Consider the following 14,610-nt stretch of genomic DNA (forward strand, 5'->3'; position numbering starts at 1 on the left):
CGCGATCTCTGTCCCTGGCAGGGGGGTTGCTTTTCAGAGGAAGCCCATGCGCCGTGCTGTGCTGCTAAAAAAGGGCCCTGAAACATGGGCGGTACAAGGGACCGGCAGCCAATCAGGCGGCCCGGGCTCTCCAGTTTTTGGCAGAAGTTTGGAAGATCGGCCTGTCTTGTCACGGGGAGATGCGATTGGCCGGCCGGCAAAGACAAGGTGGTTTCCAACCTGGCCAGCTTTGCTGCAAGCCATTGTGGTTTTGAACAGCAGACGCAGGTACTGCTGGCACTGCATGTACAATACCTAGCCAAGTACAAAGTACCATGCAGCTCTATGGAGCAGTGCTAGCAGAGAAGCAACAGAGCAAACACGCAATGCGAGATTTTTAGAAAATTTTATTTCCGTTCTCCTTGGAGCTCTTGAGTCGTGGAACAATAGCGAGAAGAGACACTAATCGAAGAAATTTGTTGGGTGGCCACGGCCAGTGCCGCACAGTACAAGTCTAGAGGCCTCAATGCTACCTCGAGGTTCGAGTACTTTGTACAAGTGGCCAGGATGGATGCACAGCTGCAGCTCGGGGCTATTTTACAGTGGCTGCAGTGAGCAAAGGTGGCGCTGGCCTGACAATGCCTGCCTGCTTCTTGCATATAGCTGTGCTGGGCATCCCATCAACTAATGCCACGTTTGACGGCCTCGAGGTAGGCGAGATAGCAACAACAGTTTTTGATGTGATTTAAATCCTTCATACGGTACCCCGCACGCAAAGACCTACATATGCAGTAGCCTAGCAACTGTCAAAAAGCACAGAGTCGCATCAAGAATAAAAAATGGCCGTAGCCAACAGCAACAATAGACCCAGAGACAGGCAGAAAGAGAGGAGAAACGCCAAAAATTAGCAGCTCGCTAGGCAGCTAACAGGCCCCGGCTCTAGTGGCTGGCCTCCTTCACCATTGGCTGAAATGGCGCTTCACTACACCATCCTTCATTCTGCACCCGCCCAAAGAGGCTTGGCCCCGGAGCCTAGTCCAGGGGCCTGAAGCCTCCATCTGCCCCAAACAGCCTGATGGGGGCGCGCATTTGGCCCCGGGGGCCGAGCTGGCTGCAGCTTGGCCAATGAAGCCCGTGGCTCTGCGATGGGGGCATGAACATGGGAACATGGGAGCCAAGCACGATTTGGGCGCCAGGGATCATGCGGGAAATGCCACGCCGCTTGGCTCTCGATGGCGATTTCGTTGCTCCATACTGTAGCCTACCTTACTGTAGTACTAACTTATCCGTCTCGTTTTTGTTTCTTCCCTTTTTTCTTCCAATCCCGCGTGCGCGACTGCTCTCCCGCTTCGCCTCTTCACCTTCTCTGCTCCTGGTTCTTTGCTGAAGAAGGGCTGCGTTGCGTTAAGGCTGTCATTAGACACTTGGCCGCGGCTATTCATTTCTCTCCTGTATATATCCCTATATACTTTTTTTTTTTACGAGCACGCTCCTCGGCATTATACGCCTCTGCGCTGTTCCGTTTCACTCTCCTTTCTCACGAAGAATCAAAGGCATATCTGCCGTTTCTAGCTCTGCGACACATCAGTTTCGGCAATCTCAAAACATTTCGGCCTTTTGGTTTCTTCAACTTTGAATAACTTGGACGTTGATCGTTTGATTACTGCAGGCTCTTCCAACAGGCTTGCTTTCTTCTCTCATTCCTCCCTCTCTCATTTTCACTCTCTTCGTTTCGCTGGTGTCGCCTGAGAGAAACTTCGCTTGCGTCCAAGACAACAGCAACGAAACAGGACTGGACTCCGCCTTTCTCTGAACACACGTGTGACGACAGAAAACTGTCACAACCCGTCGCGACAAGAGTCAACCCCGACAGCTCTCAGCCACAAACTCTGTGCGCGAAGTACTCTTGCAGCCAACGCACATAACATACCAAACAATCTCAATCTCCAACAGTCACCTGGCGTGAACCAAAGTTGCTCTCTTTTCTTTCTGCCTCTCTCTCTCTTTTCTTATTTTTTTACTTCTTTTTGTGCCCCTCCGGCATCCATCTTCATCCACCCAAACGCAGATCAGCTGTCGTGAATTGCCAAAAGTCACCTTCCGACTTGAGCTTGGATTCACATCAACGCCGCAGCTCCACCACAGGCACAGCACCCACAAGTCCCCTGTGCAACGTTCCCAGCCGTTTGCATACATCATCGGCCCAGCTCTCTGAAATAGTGAGCGCTGGTCACACGGCGTCATAGTCAACTGCCATATCGGGCTGTAGACTTTTGATCATCGCTCGCCTCATTCTCACCACTCAAGCGGCTGCCTCATTCGCTTGCGGTGGCCACAAGAGTCATACAGCGTGATACCATTTCACTCTTGTTCTTGTTCTATTTGAATCTACCTGTCTCTTCCAACGTCAACAGGACACTTCTTCAACCCAGCAACCACCGCCACAATGTCGCTATCACGGGCTTTCACTACGCGTAAGCTCAAGCTCGGCTCTGATGCCGACGGCAAGAGTCCCCAGCGCTCGCACACTCTTCGCCACAAGATCTCGGCTCCGGTCCAGCTTGTTCACACAACCAACATGCTCTCATACAACGCGCCTGACCTGCCTCGAGTGCCTGGAGTGCCTGGACGCAACAACTCCAGCGAAATGCCTCGAGCACCCCTACGCAACAACTCCAGTGAAATGCCTCGAGCACCCCTACGCAACAACTCTAGCGACTTGCCTCGAGCACCTGGACGCATCAACTCTTCGAAATCTCTAACCGATTCCGACAGCGTCGAAACCAACGAGTCGACCCCGCCAACCAGCCCGGACGTTGCTCAGGGAGAGCGCTCGCCTTCTCCCAAGCCGAATCATCTCTCGGGATACTTCAAGTCCGCAATGGCGAAGCCCGCGACTCCAGCCCCAGCCGAGCCTGAACCGACCCCGGCTCCAATGATTCCTCAGCGCTCTCCTACTCATACTAAGAAGAACTCGGTCGATGCCGTTGCCAGGTCACGATCCATTACGCGCATTTCTAGAGACTCCGAATTGTCGGCTGCGTCCAGGAGCCTTCAGGCCTTCTCCTCCCGCTCTCCGTCTGTATCGACAAACTCTTCAGCTCCCTCTTCAGCACACTCTTCAATGCACTCCTCGGCGCATAATTCATCCATCTCCAGTCGCCTTGCGAAACAGCCTCTGGCTCCTGCTTTTCCTCTGGCCCCCGCGGCCACTACGCTTCCTGCAGCTCCCAAAACTCCTGCAGCTCCTGCAGCCTCGTCTGTGCAACCTTCCAGTGCGGCGAGACACGTAGCTAAGGATTCGAATCCTTTTGGAGCAGAGCTGGGCCAATTGACGGAGCTAGCGGAGGAGTTTAGCTCCAGAAGCCAACGAGAGATGATGGAGGAGGATGTGGAATACATCCGCTCCAACAACCTTGTCAGGCTGCGTCCCGACGACTATCTGAGCATGGTTCAAAGCCTGTCATCCATCTTCTTCTCTGAGCCCAGTCACCCGACTCCCAAAGCTTCAGCACCGCTCTGGATTTAATTGCATACAAACTACGAGAGATAAAAAAAAAAACAAAAAAACGAGCTGCCATGTCACTGTACATACCGAAATTGTTTGGACATATACTCTGTACTGCTATCGGCAAAAGCACTCCAGCTGTGACGACTACTATCGCTATATTACTACTACTTCTTCTTCTTCACCATTTTTCTTCTTACTTTCTTACTTTGTTGACATGGATGGAACGATGTGGGGTCTAGAACATTAACATTACTAGGTACTTGGATTGGCTGTTTGCTATACCTGAAACAGGAGAAGAGATGGCGTTAAATAACGGATGGGAAATGCTTCTAAATTGAGGCTTCTTTTTATATAATTTCTTTTTTCACTATTTATGATGTGAATACTATATCAGTCACAAGCCACTGCACATATTATGTTCTGATGATATTTCATTTCCTTACCATGTACTTTCCCTCGCCTCTCCCTACCTATATTCTCCCTAGCCATTGATGTATTCACAACATTTTGTACCTGAGCTTTCTTGGAATACGACCGACATCATTAGATATGACAAATGAAATAACGCGATTGCCGTATTTGGCAGGAAATGCATCCTGTCAGATGGCCCTAACGATCGTCTGTCTCTCTGTGCACATCAGCTGTAAGATCCCACGAAGAGCGGATGACGGCCGGTAAGCGGGAGATTGACAATCCCTGCGAATGTTTCAACTGCGCCCCACGGACACTTGAGCCAATCACGCGATGGATTGCGGCTGATTGTTTCAAGGCCGGGGGTGTTGGTTGCCCGCTTGCCGTGAGTGGTACGAGTACTATTTGCTTGTGCTATGTTGAAATTAATGGAATCGGCTTCTCGGAACGACTTGTGAAAAGAGATTGGACTTGGGAAACGGGCCGGAAGACGGGCAGGGTTCTGAAATTGCTGCAGAAGAAAATGAACATGAGGTTGATGAAGCTTGGGCCACATGTTTGGCAAGATGAGCTGTTCTATCCATGTGTAGATTACATAGAAGAGATGGTGTACTGTTTACTTAGATATCTCGAGGCTTGAACGTGCAGAATTGATACAATTGCGTATTTCAAAGTATTTGTCTACCGAAATGCTACCATTATTCTCCATAAAGTGAAAAGAAGGTTCTTATACAGACGCTGCCATAATGTCACTGCGTATGTAATCACGTGGGGCAACTGGCGGCACCCACTCGTTGAGAAATGTTCTGAGCGATGCATTGGTAGCTTGGTATTCAAGCTGGATTGAACTCGTATTGATGTTGGAAAAATTGAACAATATCAAGCTCTCATAGACTCTCATAACTAGGAGACTATTCCTGTTTAATATACTGCTTACATAGCCGGTAAGTTAACCTCAACACTTTTCGTTTTTTTTTCTTACCATACGTTGGGGTAACTTTTTCGTTTGCTGGTAGCGTGTGAGCTGAACTGTTACCAGATTTCATTAATTTTTCACTATAAATCTCATATAAAGACAAAAAGAAGAAGATCATCGTCATGGCGGATTCAGATAACGCCCCCGACTCCTTCATCAGCAAGGAAGATGGGCTCAACTACTGGGAGGGCGTTAGTGCTGATATCGACGGCATGCTTGGAGGAATCCCATCCGTCAAGGGCTTCTCTGGCATCTTAAAGAGCGATCTCCAAGGCTCACGGACGTTTTTGGCCAAGCTGGGCGTTGGGGCAAAGCAAGGGCGTCAGAAGCTGGCCACGGCTTTGGAGGGCGGAGCAGGGTTAGTAGCATCCATCCGACTGGGATATTGCATGGCCTGGGACTCGGTGATTAACGAGCGCTGATCTTTGACTGACTCTTTTCCCTTGTAGAATCGGTAGAGTTACCGAAGGGCTTCTGATTCCCTTGGCAGATGAGGTTGATGTCATTGAGCCTGTGGCCAAGTTCACAGAGGGTCTGCAAGGCAAAGAGGGCGTTCGAAACGTTTACACTCAGGGTTTGCAAGACTGGGAACCTGTTGAAGGGCTCACATACGATCTTATCTGGACGCAATGGTGTGTAGGCCATTTGACAGATTCGCAGCTGGTGGAGTACCTGAAGAGATGCCAGGTTGCGCTGAATCCGGGTGCCATGATTGTCCTGAAGGAGAATTTGAGCACGTCGGGCCGCGATGTTTTTGATGAGCTAGATAGCAGTGTGACCAGGTGAGTTGGATTTTCTCTATGGTATCTAAATTTAATGTTCTCTTAATGAGCTAACCGAGAAAAAACAGGGAGGATGTCAAGTTTAGACGGATTTTTGAGGAAGCAGGCCTGCAGCTTGTCAAGTCGGAGCTGCAGAGGGGATTTCCTGAGACGCCGCAGATGTCGCTGCTACCGGTGAAGATGTATGCTTTGAAGCCAAAAGCCGTGTAATTTGAATGGCTTTTTCTGTTCCTTTGAGTGATTAGGAGTTTTACGGATTGGGAATGTTGAAGGCAGGGGAAAAGTTATGATGCATGTTAAAAAAGAAAAGTAGAGAGGGAAGAGTTTAGAGCTAGCTGAGCTTAAGTTCGCTGGAGTTTTGTAGATACCCTTAAATTCAAGTGCTGTGTCGTAAAAATTCGTTTATTGTAAAAAAAATTTGAAGCTGAATGGCAAATGACATGTTGTGATGATGTGCATTTGGATATCACAGTTGCCAACTAACATGGCTAGACGCTGAGCGATGTTACACCATGAGCTTTTGACTACTACCGTATCCATGGCCAACTTTTTATCATCGCTTCATGTACAAGCTCAATTAATTGCAACTTCAACCATTGTTGATTAATTTATTTCATTGAGATCTTTATTATAACATTTCATATTATCAATGACGCTGACATAGAAACACGGAAGCTCGTGCCAGCCAGTTAGCGCCAGCTCCACCGCCAAGCTCTCACATCTCACCTTCATCGCCATCTTCATTTCCATCTTGTACACCCGGCTTCTCACACAAAAGTTACACAAAATCCGCAATGTCCTCTTCTACGTTCGGCCAAGCCGCCCTCATCACCGCCCTCAAAGGCCAAACCCTCCGCATCCCCAGCCTCCAAGCCCTCTTCCTCACATGGCCCTCTCCAAGGCTCAACACGCACTACCCAGAGCTCGTCTCCTTTGCCAGCACCGCCATCCTCGAGATTGCCGCTGCTGCACCTCATTTGCAAATTGAACGCCGCCTGCGCGATGACATTGCCCTTTTGGCGTGTCTGCTGTTCCCGACCGCGCGGCGGAAACAGATCGAAGCGCTGGTGCTGTACATGGTGTGGCTCGTCTGCTGGGACGACACGGTGGACACAAACGAGGGTGATTTGGCTGCTGATTTTGCCCGTGCGGAAGAATGGCGCAACAAGACGCTGGAAATTGCTAGAGCAGCTCTTCAGCTCCCTGAAGGAGCCCAAGTTGGAGCGGTAGATGCCCTCAATGCCTTGCTCGTCAACTTTGGGAAGAGGTTCTATGGTACCCACGAGAGAGCTCCTGAGGAGCAACGCCAGCGTCTGTACAACGAAATCAGCATCTTCATTCGTGCTTGCGCCACGGAACAAAGGTTACGTCTTGATAAGGCCCTGCCTAGCTTTGAGGAGTACATGACCCTCCGAGAGGGCACCGTAGCAGGCGGCACGCTCTGCGCATTGGTTCCCTTCGCCATGGGAAAACACGTGCCGGCTGAGCTGCTCGATTCGCCGCATTTTGGAGTTTTACGGAAGCAGGCCAATGTATTGTTCGGGCTGCTAAACGATTTGATCTCCTTGAAAAAGGAACTCAACATGGATTGTGTGATTAATGCCGTCTGTACGCTACTGAGGCCGGAAATTCCCCTGGATGAAGTAATGGCACAGATTTATCAGAAGCTGCAAGATGCGGTGCGGCTTTTCAACGAGGCGGCCGGGGAGCTGATTGATCAATTCATGAATAACGATCTTCTCTACGACCTTTCAAAAGATTTGGTTGATGGATATAGAAGTGTCGTCACTGGCACGCTCGAATTCATGTGAGTATATCCCAAATAACTCCCAAAAACCGTGGGAGGTCCCTTTAATATTTAGGCTTCTTGATGCATAAGCAGCCGTATAAAGGAGTAGTAAGCTAATCGTCCTTTTGGAAAATAGGCTCAAATCCCCTCGCTATAACATCTCGCAGCTCTTGCGCGAAGATGGCTCACTAGAAATAGTCCTCTGATATCATGACTCCCCACTTCCAATCACCTTGTTTGACTCCCGTGAGTTCCCAACTCCAGTGTTGCCATTCCCTTTATCTGCCGGATTGTATAATGATGCTCTTCTCTTCCTTTAATAATCCTTCTCCCTTTCCCCGCCTTCTCTTAATGTGTTATATGCGGATCACGCCCATCGCAATTAAAAAGATAAAAAGTAGCCAATGCGTATGAATGAATGAAAGTGACTCCGCCTCTTTTTGTTTAATAAATATTTCCCTTGAAATGCCGTCATAAAATTCAAGGCTTTAGCTCTCCAAACTGCATCGCTTGCCGGTTGCCCAATGGCTCAACAGACTTCACTAGGTCCGTAATAGTGACAATTTCGTATCCCTGAGCCTTCAATTCCGGTAGCACGATCCGCAGCATAGGAGCTGTCCAACCCCTCCTGTCGTGGCATATAATGATTGCTCCGGGATGCGCCATGCTCAAAATATGCTTGGCATTAACATTGGGGTAAGGAATCTGCGGATCATGGGGGTATACGCTCCCCAACACGATCCTAAATCCTCTATTACCCAGCAAGTCTCTCATCCTCTTGTTGAAAAAGCCCGACCCAGGGCGAAAGTAGTTATTAGGCAGAATCTTGCCCTCGGCCTCGTACGCCTCCGTCAGCATGGCCTTGACCTCTTTAACCTGGTTCTCCAAATCGTCATTGCTCAATCTCTTTGACGGCTCGTCGCGCATAGCATGGTTGCCCAACTCGTGGCCCTGCGCAACCAACTTCCGCAGCGTAGCCTCCCTCCCCTCGACCTGGCTTCCAATGACGAAGAACGTGGCGTGCGCGTCATTCTCCCTCAGCACCTGCATAATCTCGTCTGTGCGCGCCGAGGGGGCATCGTCGAGCGACAGGGCGATAATCTTATTGGTCGTAGGTACCTCGAAGAGCACGTCGGGAAACTTGTTGCGCAGGTAGCCGATGAGGAAGCGCGGCGGCTTGTAGACGCAGTAGATGGAGTAGAGCGGCAGTGCGAGCAGCAGCACCAGCAGCACGAGGAGGCCCTGCATGGTGAGGCGGTTTCGTCGGACCCGTCGCCGAACGGTGGTCGGCAGGCGGAAGAGGTTGAGGCGTGGCATTTCTTTTTCTGCTTGCCCTCGTTTTCGTTTCTAAAGAGGTTAGCAGCGGCGGCTTGGGACGACGGTGGTGCCGCCTGCTGCTGGCATGCTCTCTCTTTCTTGCTCTTCTTTCGTTTTTTAATTTTCGATTTTCAAAACCTCTATTCTGTCGTATGTCAATGGCAATGAATCGGGGTGGGAAAAACGAATGCTGAGGAGAGTGTCTTTTTTGTCGAGACCGCCACTAAGGCGGGAGAAGGCATGAGGCTTGAAGATTTGTTAGCCAGGGGCTAGGTGGAAGTAGCACCAGCGCTATCTGATTAGCGACTGGGGGGAGTGGCGCCCGAAATGGGGGGGGAATTGGACCCCTAAAGTACGTGTATTAATCTACAAATCCAAGAATTCATTCTGCAGATATTCAATGCAATTGCACGGGCCACGAGCTACCTAGTAGTTGAAGTTTTCGTCATGCTTAGTTTTCCGGATTTCATTCTATTCTTTTTATAATTGCTTCGAAATGATGGGTTTCCAGCCTTTTCTTTTAAGCTGCAGTGAACTACTAATGCCCTCTTGTCTTATATAAAAGAGCTAGGGATGTAAAGTACGTTACGTATGTCAGATGACCCCCCTTAATCCAACTCTCATTCTCATAAACCAATAATAGGATATCACAATCTCTCAATATCTCATATAATCAAATCCAATCTTCTACAATCCCGCCTTCACCAAGGCCTCGAATCCGTGCTGCAAATCTGCCTTTAGATCCTCCAAGCTCTCCACACCAACACTTATTCTCAGCAAACTCTGGTCAACATTAGGATCAGTCATCGCCCGCCACTCAATCAAGCTCTCCACGCCTCCCAGACTCGTCGCGTGCTGGAACAGTCCCAGATTACCGGGAAACCTCCTTGCCATCTCCTTGTTCTTCAGCGTGATGGCAAAGACCGGCCCGTAGCCGTTGGGCATCTGCTGTCTCAGCCAGCTACCTTCCTGCGCCGCCTCGGGCTGCAGACTTGCGTGCTGGATCCGCGCAACCGTCTTGCCTGCGGCGGTCGTCGGGTCCTTGGCCTGCTCCGCGAGCCATGCGACCAGCGCTGTGGCCGTGGTGCTCTGGCGGTTGACACGCAGCTCGAGCGTTCGCAGGGAGCGCATGCCGAGCCAGCCTTCGAGACTGCCAATCACGGAGCCCAGGAGGAGTCGGTCGGCGAGCAGGTCACCGACCCAGGTCTTGTGCTTAGGGTTGACTGCGAGGACGCCGCATAGCAGGTCAGAGTGTCCGCCGATGTACTTGGTGCCGCTGTGCATCACAATATCTGCTCCCCAGGCAAAGGGATCCAGCAGCGGTGGCGGCGCAAAGGTAGCATCCACGGTTAGGAATGCGCCAACAGAGTGTGCTCTATCGGCATAGTACTTAAGATCGCGCGCCTCGCCTGTGGGATTCAATGGCGTCTCGACATGGATAATGTCTCCGGGTCCCAGCTCCGAAAGGTCGCAATCCAGAGGCAGCTTCTTCAAGCCATTCAGTCGCTCAAAGATCTTCAAGATACCATGGCAGCCATGATAGCCGTCTCCAATGGCCACCTTCTTGGGGTTGAGATGAGTGATCATGGCATGGAATGAAGCCAGTCCAGATCCATATACAACGGCCTGCTGGCCAATAATGGTAGTGAGGAGGGCTTCGAAGCGGGCCATGTTAGGGCTCGTATGGCGCGAGTAGATGTGGAAGTCGAGCGGCTTGGTGGTCTGCGAGAAGAGTCTCTTGTGTCAGTCACCCAGAAAGCTTCTTCCCTTTGCTTTCTCACGCTACTCAGCACTTACATCGACCTCTGAGATGGGCCTGAGCCTCTCCGGATCCTTGGGATACCGAAAGGTTGTGCTGGTGTGCAGACCAGGCGCAATCGCCGGATGGCCATCAATGCGAGCATCGGCATGCACCGCTCTGGATGCAAGCGACAGCGCCGCAATGTCTGGCACGTATTCGTCCGAGGTGTTTCCCATTGTGTCTACTAGTAACTTGTTTATGAAGGTTTGTGTCTATACCTGATGATATATCAGTGTATAGTATACTCATCCCCAAGCGACGCCCATCTTTAAGTTCTTGCCGTGCCCTTTATATATGTTGTGCTAATAATTCGCAATGCTGCCCCGCTCATCGGCCGTGTCGCTGCCGTTGTCGCTATTACTCAACGGCTTCACATACCCACTATTACCCATCCCGAGTTGTATCACGTCAATCTATCGTATCACGCCTATTAGTAAAAAACCTCAAAACAGCTTAGATAGCCATGAACCAGCCTAGGCGCAGATAGTCATATAATTATGTACTGGTTCCGTAAAACATGTCAATACAAGGCGCATTTACCTTGGTATCAAGATAAGAGCGGCTTCGCTCCACAATATGTTAATGCGGGGAGCGGCTGAGAGTCATACGCCTTGCGCCTTGTTGTCGATTCTCCTCTCTTTATTGTGTTTTTGGATAATGTATTAAGCATCGCGCAATTCGTTCTACGAGTATGCCGTTGGTTTCCGTTCTATTAAGAGAGACTCGCTCCGAATTGCCCCTTCCGGAATCGGTGGCATAGTCGACTATGGCTCGCTTGAGAGGAGAAGAAAAAGAGCGGATACCTTGATTTAGGCGTAGATAATGAATATTTGTAAAACTCTCAGAAGCGCACAACATATTAGCCGGGATAAGATGGGGAAAAAAGAAATGGAAAATAAATACAATGTCACAACCTTATATCACCAGATGTCAAGATTCTTTTAATCACAGGTTTTCTCTCGTCAGACAATGTTCTCTGGGCTTATCCAGAACAAACTCTGTCACCACACAATAGTCCTTAACATGATGACGATAGAAATTGGGCAAACATAAATATGTGCTGTATTAGCGATCCGATATGTAATCGCCGACATAAGTTATTATTAATCATTAAGTCGTCTTGTTTCCTTCCATTAATGTTCCCTTGCCGTCATAATCTTTCATGTCTGCCAAGCTTAAATTTCGTGTTTGCTAGCAAAGCCAGCTGATGCAAATGCAACTTATAAGGTATATGGCAACAATGAATGTATTCACTGCCAACAGTCCATCCCAAACGCCATTGTCGCAAGCTAAAACATATCCGTAGTCCAGAAAAAAATCGTTGATGCTTGATAAACTTTCATGTATAGTAAATTATTTCGAGTTGTCGAGTCGTTGCAGCAGCTCTCCTCTGCGACAGATGTCTCAATCTTTCGTTGACACAGTCGCATGTTCCATGGGGCTTAGCTCGGACCCTTGACCGCTCTGGGCCCTCTTTCGGCCAGGAATAAGGAACCTGGAGACTCCTGATGGGGCTGGAGATGAGTCTTTCTCTTGGGTCTCTGTCAATTTGGAAAAGAAGCCGCGCTTGCGAGGCTGTTGCTTCTGGTCCTCGAGCCCGACATCCTCAAAACCTTCGTCGGCGGTGGGCAGCTGTTCCAAGTTGCGGTTAATTGCCGATCTAGGCATTCGAGAGAAACGAGCCGAATCGAGACTTTGGCGGGTAGGAATGTCAAATGCGGCGGTGACGGGAGATCGTGCCGAGATGTCCTATAAATGAGGCCGCAGGTCAGTCTCCAGTGCATGCGAGGCGCATCGTGTGCGGGGTTGATGTTATAGCCGGGATATATGTTGCATGGGAGGAAAAGAAAATCGTTAATAACGTACAAATGATCGTCGGTACGAGTCAAAGGACTCTCGCGAAATAGAAAACTGCTCAATCTCGCCTGAGCTATCTGATGACTCGCGCGACGAGAGGTGTCTGCGCGGCCACTGGCTCTTTTCCTCTGCAGGTGAGGGCTGTTCGCATAAACATAATTAGCAGTCTGCGCAACCGAGTGCCAGGGTTACACAACTTACAGGGAGATATACGCCGCTATCGTTGACGACTAATAGTGCGAATCGCATGTCAGTTACAGCCCACCGAGTCGTGTGACGCTTTGCCGCTGCAGGGCCTAGAGGGGAAGGTTGCAAGCGAAGCGACAGCGGTCATCCGATCACTTACCGCTCATCTTATACTCGCCGGTGTCTTGACTTCTGGCGCTGCGGATGCTCAAAACCGACGACGCCTTGGAGCCCACGATGTCGACTCGCTCAAACCCGGGGTAATTGTGCTCTTTGTCGGCGAAGACACCGTCCTCGGCCGGGACGACAGCTCCAGGACGGCGAGTGAAGGGGTTTCGAATCGGCATGGCGTTGAGATGTTGGCCCGAATTGATTAAAGTAAAAAGCGGCGATATACGATAGTAGACGGTTCGATAATAGTGATGCGAAGAATGCGAAGACCGTCGGGAAGAATGATTTTTGTAAAACAAGTAGCGGTTGAGCGATGCAATTGAGTGAGGGGAAGAAGCGTTCTTGTATACGAGTGGAAAGGTCCGATCAAGCTATTTGAGGAAAGAAAAGCTACAAGTCAAAAAGACCGAGGAAGGGGCACAGGGGGTGGGCGCTTCAAGGCCTTTAAGAAGAGAGACGATGGCCAGATGTCAGACGAGTCGCGACGGATCAGCGGCAGAACAGAACGCTGAGGGGGTGGGATCTCAAGGGCCCGGCGCATTGAAAATGGGATCCATCTGGATATAATGGAGCATGCACTGACTACCAAGTAAGTACCTGATGGAGATCCAACGAGGCGAACTGCGGCAGCTTGCCAACTTGATACTAGCAGAGCTGTTAGCAGCATCGATGGCGGCCAGTCGTGGTGCTGCGATTAAGCCTCTTTGGCTGTGCTGAAATTCCAGCGACAAAAGCCACATGATTTTCCAGAGGTCAGCCCAGCAAAGACATCAGATCTGCGCAAGTCTGATTCTCCATTTGATCCTTCGGCGGTGCCTTGCCGGGCGGAATTTGAAATATTGTACCGCGGCCGATGCACACTGTGCGCAGTGCCTGGATTTTTAGTGCACGTTATTGGCTTTTCATCCTCATGATCACCAAAGCTTGGCTATTTGGCTGTGTTGCGCCGATTGCACTGCCTCACAGCTCAGCTCTCGCAAGCAAGGGATGCTCTGTGATTTCATCCATCTCTCCTTCTTGGGCTTCTTGATTCCATTGCACACACATTGTTGCATCAGATCGGGGTTTTTTTACTCTCTAAATTTGCAATCGGGTCCAGCGCCAACGACCAGCCTAAGATAGCTCCGGCTACTATTGCGCGCGCACTCTACTCCAAAAATTGAACTTGGTGGAGCCACCAAAAGGCACGCGCCCGGACTCGCTGAAAAGCCCGGTACTGAATCTCCCGAGCAGCGGTCCCGGGTTGATTGACAGAGATTTTACCCGCCAGACTGCTGTTATGACGATGCACAGCACTACTAGCTACAACTAAGCACGCTGGAGTGGAGTGCCGACAGTAAGTATCCGAACCAAGGCTACTGTGCGGTTGCGTTGCGGGATTCGGATTCGGGCTGTCCTTATTACACCAACACCCAAAAAGAACCTCGTTCCTTGGGCCAGTTTCTTTTCGTTCGGGGCAGGTTTTGTGCAAGAGAACGGCATCATTACCTCATCCTGCAGCGCCAGCGGCGGCACCAAGGCCGAGTTTGCCATATTAACTGGCACTCGCTTTCGTTTATTGACAGAGAGATCGCCATGCTAAAGCCTTTTAGTGGCCTTTTGCTACCAACAAAGGCAGTGTGTGATCTTGTTCTTCGTCAAGATGGATATCTATCACTTATCACCACTCCCAGATTACTAGAGAACAGGTACTGCACATAATAGACGTCCCCACCACCCACTTTACCATGCTCTCTCTTCTTTGAAAATCCGGGGCCGCGCCGTACGTACAGGGGCTATGCTGGAGATGGATTTGCCTTGATTGGCGCAGTGTATGCTGCACTGGGAGTG

General features: G+C 50.2%; 7 protein-coding genes across 7 annotated transcripts; 4 read left to right on the top strand and 3 right to left on the bottom strand.

Moving 5' to 3' along the window:
- Positions 1-1,074: 1,074 nt before the first annotated feature.
- GGI43DRAFT_153809 (uncharacterized protein) lies at positions 1,075-1,776 on the top strand. Its single transcript, XM_083199458.1, has one exon. It carries the CDS (start codon positions 1,212-1,214, stop codon positions 1,617-1,619), a length of 408 nt encoding a protein of 135 aa, XP_083065018.1. The 5' UTR covers positions 1,075-1,211; the 3' UTR covers positions 1,620-1,776.
- A 548-nt stretch (positions 1,777-2,324) lies between these two features.
- On the top strand, positions 2,325-3,831 carry GGI43DRAFT_153811 (uncharacterized protein). The gene has a single exon (XM_083199459.1). It carries the CDS (start codon positions 2,426-2,428, stop codon positions 3,506-3,508), a length of 1,083 nt encoding a protein of 360 aa, XP_083065019.1. The 5' UTR covers positions 2,325-2,425; the 3' UTR covers positions 3,509-3,831.
- Positions 3,832-4,738: 907 nt separating this feature from the next.
- GGI43DRAFT_393476 (alpha-N-methyltransferase NTM1) lies at positions 4,739-6,056 on the top strand. Its single transcript, XM_083204673.1, has 3 exons — positions 4,739-5,235; positions 5,327-5,659; positions 5,728-6,056. Exons 1-3 carry the CDS (start codon positions 5,000-5,002, stop codon positions 5,867-5,869), a joined length of 711 nt encoding a protein of 236 aa, XP_083065020.1. The 5' UTR covers positions 4,739-4,999; the 3' UTR covers positions 5,870-6,056.
- A 170-nt stretch (positions 6,057-6,226) lies between these two features.
- GGI43DRAFT_153844 (isoprenoid synthase domain-containing protein) lies at positions 6,227-7,699 on the top strand. Its single transcript, XM_083199464.1, has one exon. It carries the CDS (start codon positions 6,454-6,456, stop codon positions 7,468-7,470), a length of 1,017 nt encoding a protein of 338 aa, XP_083065021.1. The 5' UTR covers positions 6,227-6,453; the 3' UTR covers positions 7,471-7,699.
- On the bottom strand, positions 7,700-9,164 carry GGI43DRAFT_153843 (chitin deacetylase family protein). The gene has a single exon (XM_083199463.1). It carries the CDS (start codon positions 8,763-8,765, stop codon positions 7,929-7,931), a length of 837 nt encoding a protein of 278 aa, XP_083065022.1. The 5' UTR covers positions 8,766-9,164; the 3' UTR covers positions 7,700-7,928.
- A 1-nt stretch (position 9,165) lies between these two features.
- On the bottom strand, positions 9,166-10,910 carry GGI43DRAFT_153842 (Cys/Met metabolism PLP-dependent enzyme-domain-containing protein). Its single transcript, XM_083199462.1, has 2 exons — positions 10,563-10,910; positions 9,166-10,487 (listed from the first exon to the last, which is right to left on the bottom strand). The coding sequence occupies exons 1-2, from the start codon at positions 10,740-10,742 to the stop codon at positions 9,453-9,455; spliced, it is 1,215 nt and encodes a 404-aa protein (XP_083065023.1). The 5' UTR covers positions 10,743-10,910; the 3' UTR covers positions 9,166-9,452.
- Positions 10,911-11,697: 787 nt separating this feature from the next.
- On the bottom strand, positions 11,698-13,066 carry GGI43DRAFT_153840 (uncharacterized protein). Its single transcript, XM_083199461.1, has 4 exons — positions 12,770-13,066; positions 12,625-12,653; positions 12,433-12,564; positions 11,698-12,315 (listed from the first exon to the last, which is right to left on the bottom strand). Exons 1-4 carry the CDS (start codon positions 12,954-12,956, stop codon positions 11,971-11,973), a joined length of 693 nt encoding a protein of 230 aa, XP_083065024.1. The 5' UTR covers positions 12,957-13,066; the 3' UTR covers positions 11,698-11,970.
- Between the last annotated feature and the right edge of the window lie 1,544 nt (positions 13,067-14,610).

The sequence above is a fragment of the Trichoderma evansii genome (assembly GCF_050947405.1).
Source record: "Trichoderma evansii strain SZMC 28006 chromosome Unknown GGI43scaffold_2, whole genome shotgun sequence".
NCBI lineage: Eukaryota > Fungi > Ascomycota > Sordariomycetes > Hypocreales > Hypocreaceae > Trichoderma > Trichoderma evansii.

What these genes read in the sequence shown, in the direction of transcription:
- GGI43DRAFT_153809 (XM_083199458.1), top strand. Translation starts at nt 1,212, where the DNA reads ATGGCGATTTCGTTGCTCCATACTGTAGCCTACCTTACTGTAGTACTA.
- GGI43DRAFT_153811 (XM_083199459.1), top strand. Translation starts at nt 2,426, where the DNA reads ATGTCGCTATCACGGGCTTTCACTACGCGTAAGCTCAAGCTCGGCTCT.
- GGI43DRAFT_393476 (XM_083204673.1), top strand. Translation starts at nt 5,000, where the DNA reads ATGGCGGATTCAGATAACGCCCCCGACTCCTTCATCAGCAAGGAAGAT. An exon ending in GCTTTGGAGGGCGGAGCAGG is followed by an intron (nt 5,236 to 5,326) that starts GTTAGTAGCATC and finishes TTTCCCTTGTAG; the next exon opens with AATCGGTAGAGTTACCGAAG. An exon ending in CTAGATAGCAGTGTGACCAG is followed by an intron (nt 5,660 to 5,727) that starts GTGAGTTGGATT and finishes GAGAAAAAACAG; the next exon opens with GGAGGATGTCAAGTTTAGAC.
- GGI43DRAFT_153844 (XM_083199464.1), top strand. Translation starts at nt 6,454, where the DNA reads ATGTCCTCTTCTACGTTCGGCCAAGCCGCCCTCATCACCGCCCTCAAA.
- GGI43DRAFT_153843 (XM_083199463.1), bottom strand. Translation starts at nt 8,765, where the DNA reads ATGCCACGCCTCAACCTCTTCCGCCTGCCGACCACCGTTCGGCGACGG.
- GGI43DRAFT_153842 (XM_083199462.1), bottom strand. Translation starts at nt 10,742, where the DNA reads ATGGGAAACACCTCGGACGAATACGTGCCAGACATTGCGGCGCTGTCG. An exon ending in GGCCCATCTCAGAGGTCGAT is followed by an intron (nt 10,488 to 10,562) that starts GTAAGTGCTGAG and finishes CTCTTCTCGCAG; the next exon opens with ACCACCAAGCCGCTCGACTT.
- GGI43DRAFT_153840 (XM_083199461.1), bottom strand. Translation starts at nt 12,956, where the DNA reads ATGCCGATTCGAAACCCCTTCACTCGCCGTCCTGGAGCTGTCGTCCCG. An exon ending in CGGCGAGTATAAGATGAGCG is followed by an intron (nt 12,654 to 12,769) that starts GTAAGTGATCGG and finishes TCGCACTATTAG; the next exon opens with TCGTCAACGATAGCGGCGTA. An exon ending in ATAGCGGCGTATATCTCCCT is followed by an intron (nt 12,565 to 12,624) that starts GTAAGTTGTGTA and finishes TTATGCGAACAG; the next exon opens with CCCTCACCTGCAGAGGAAAA.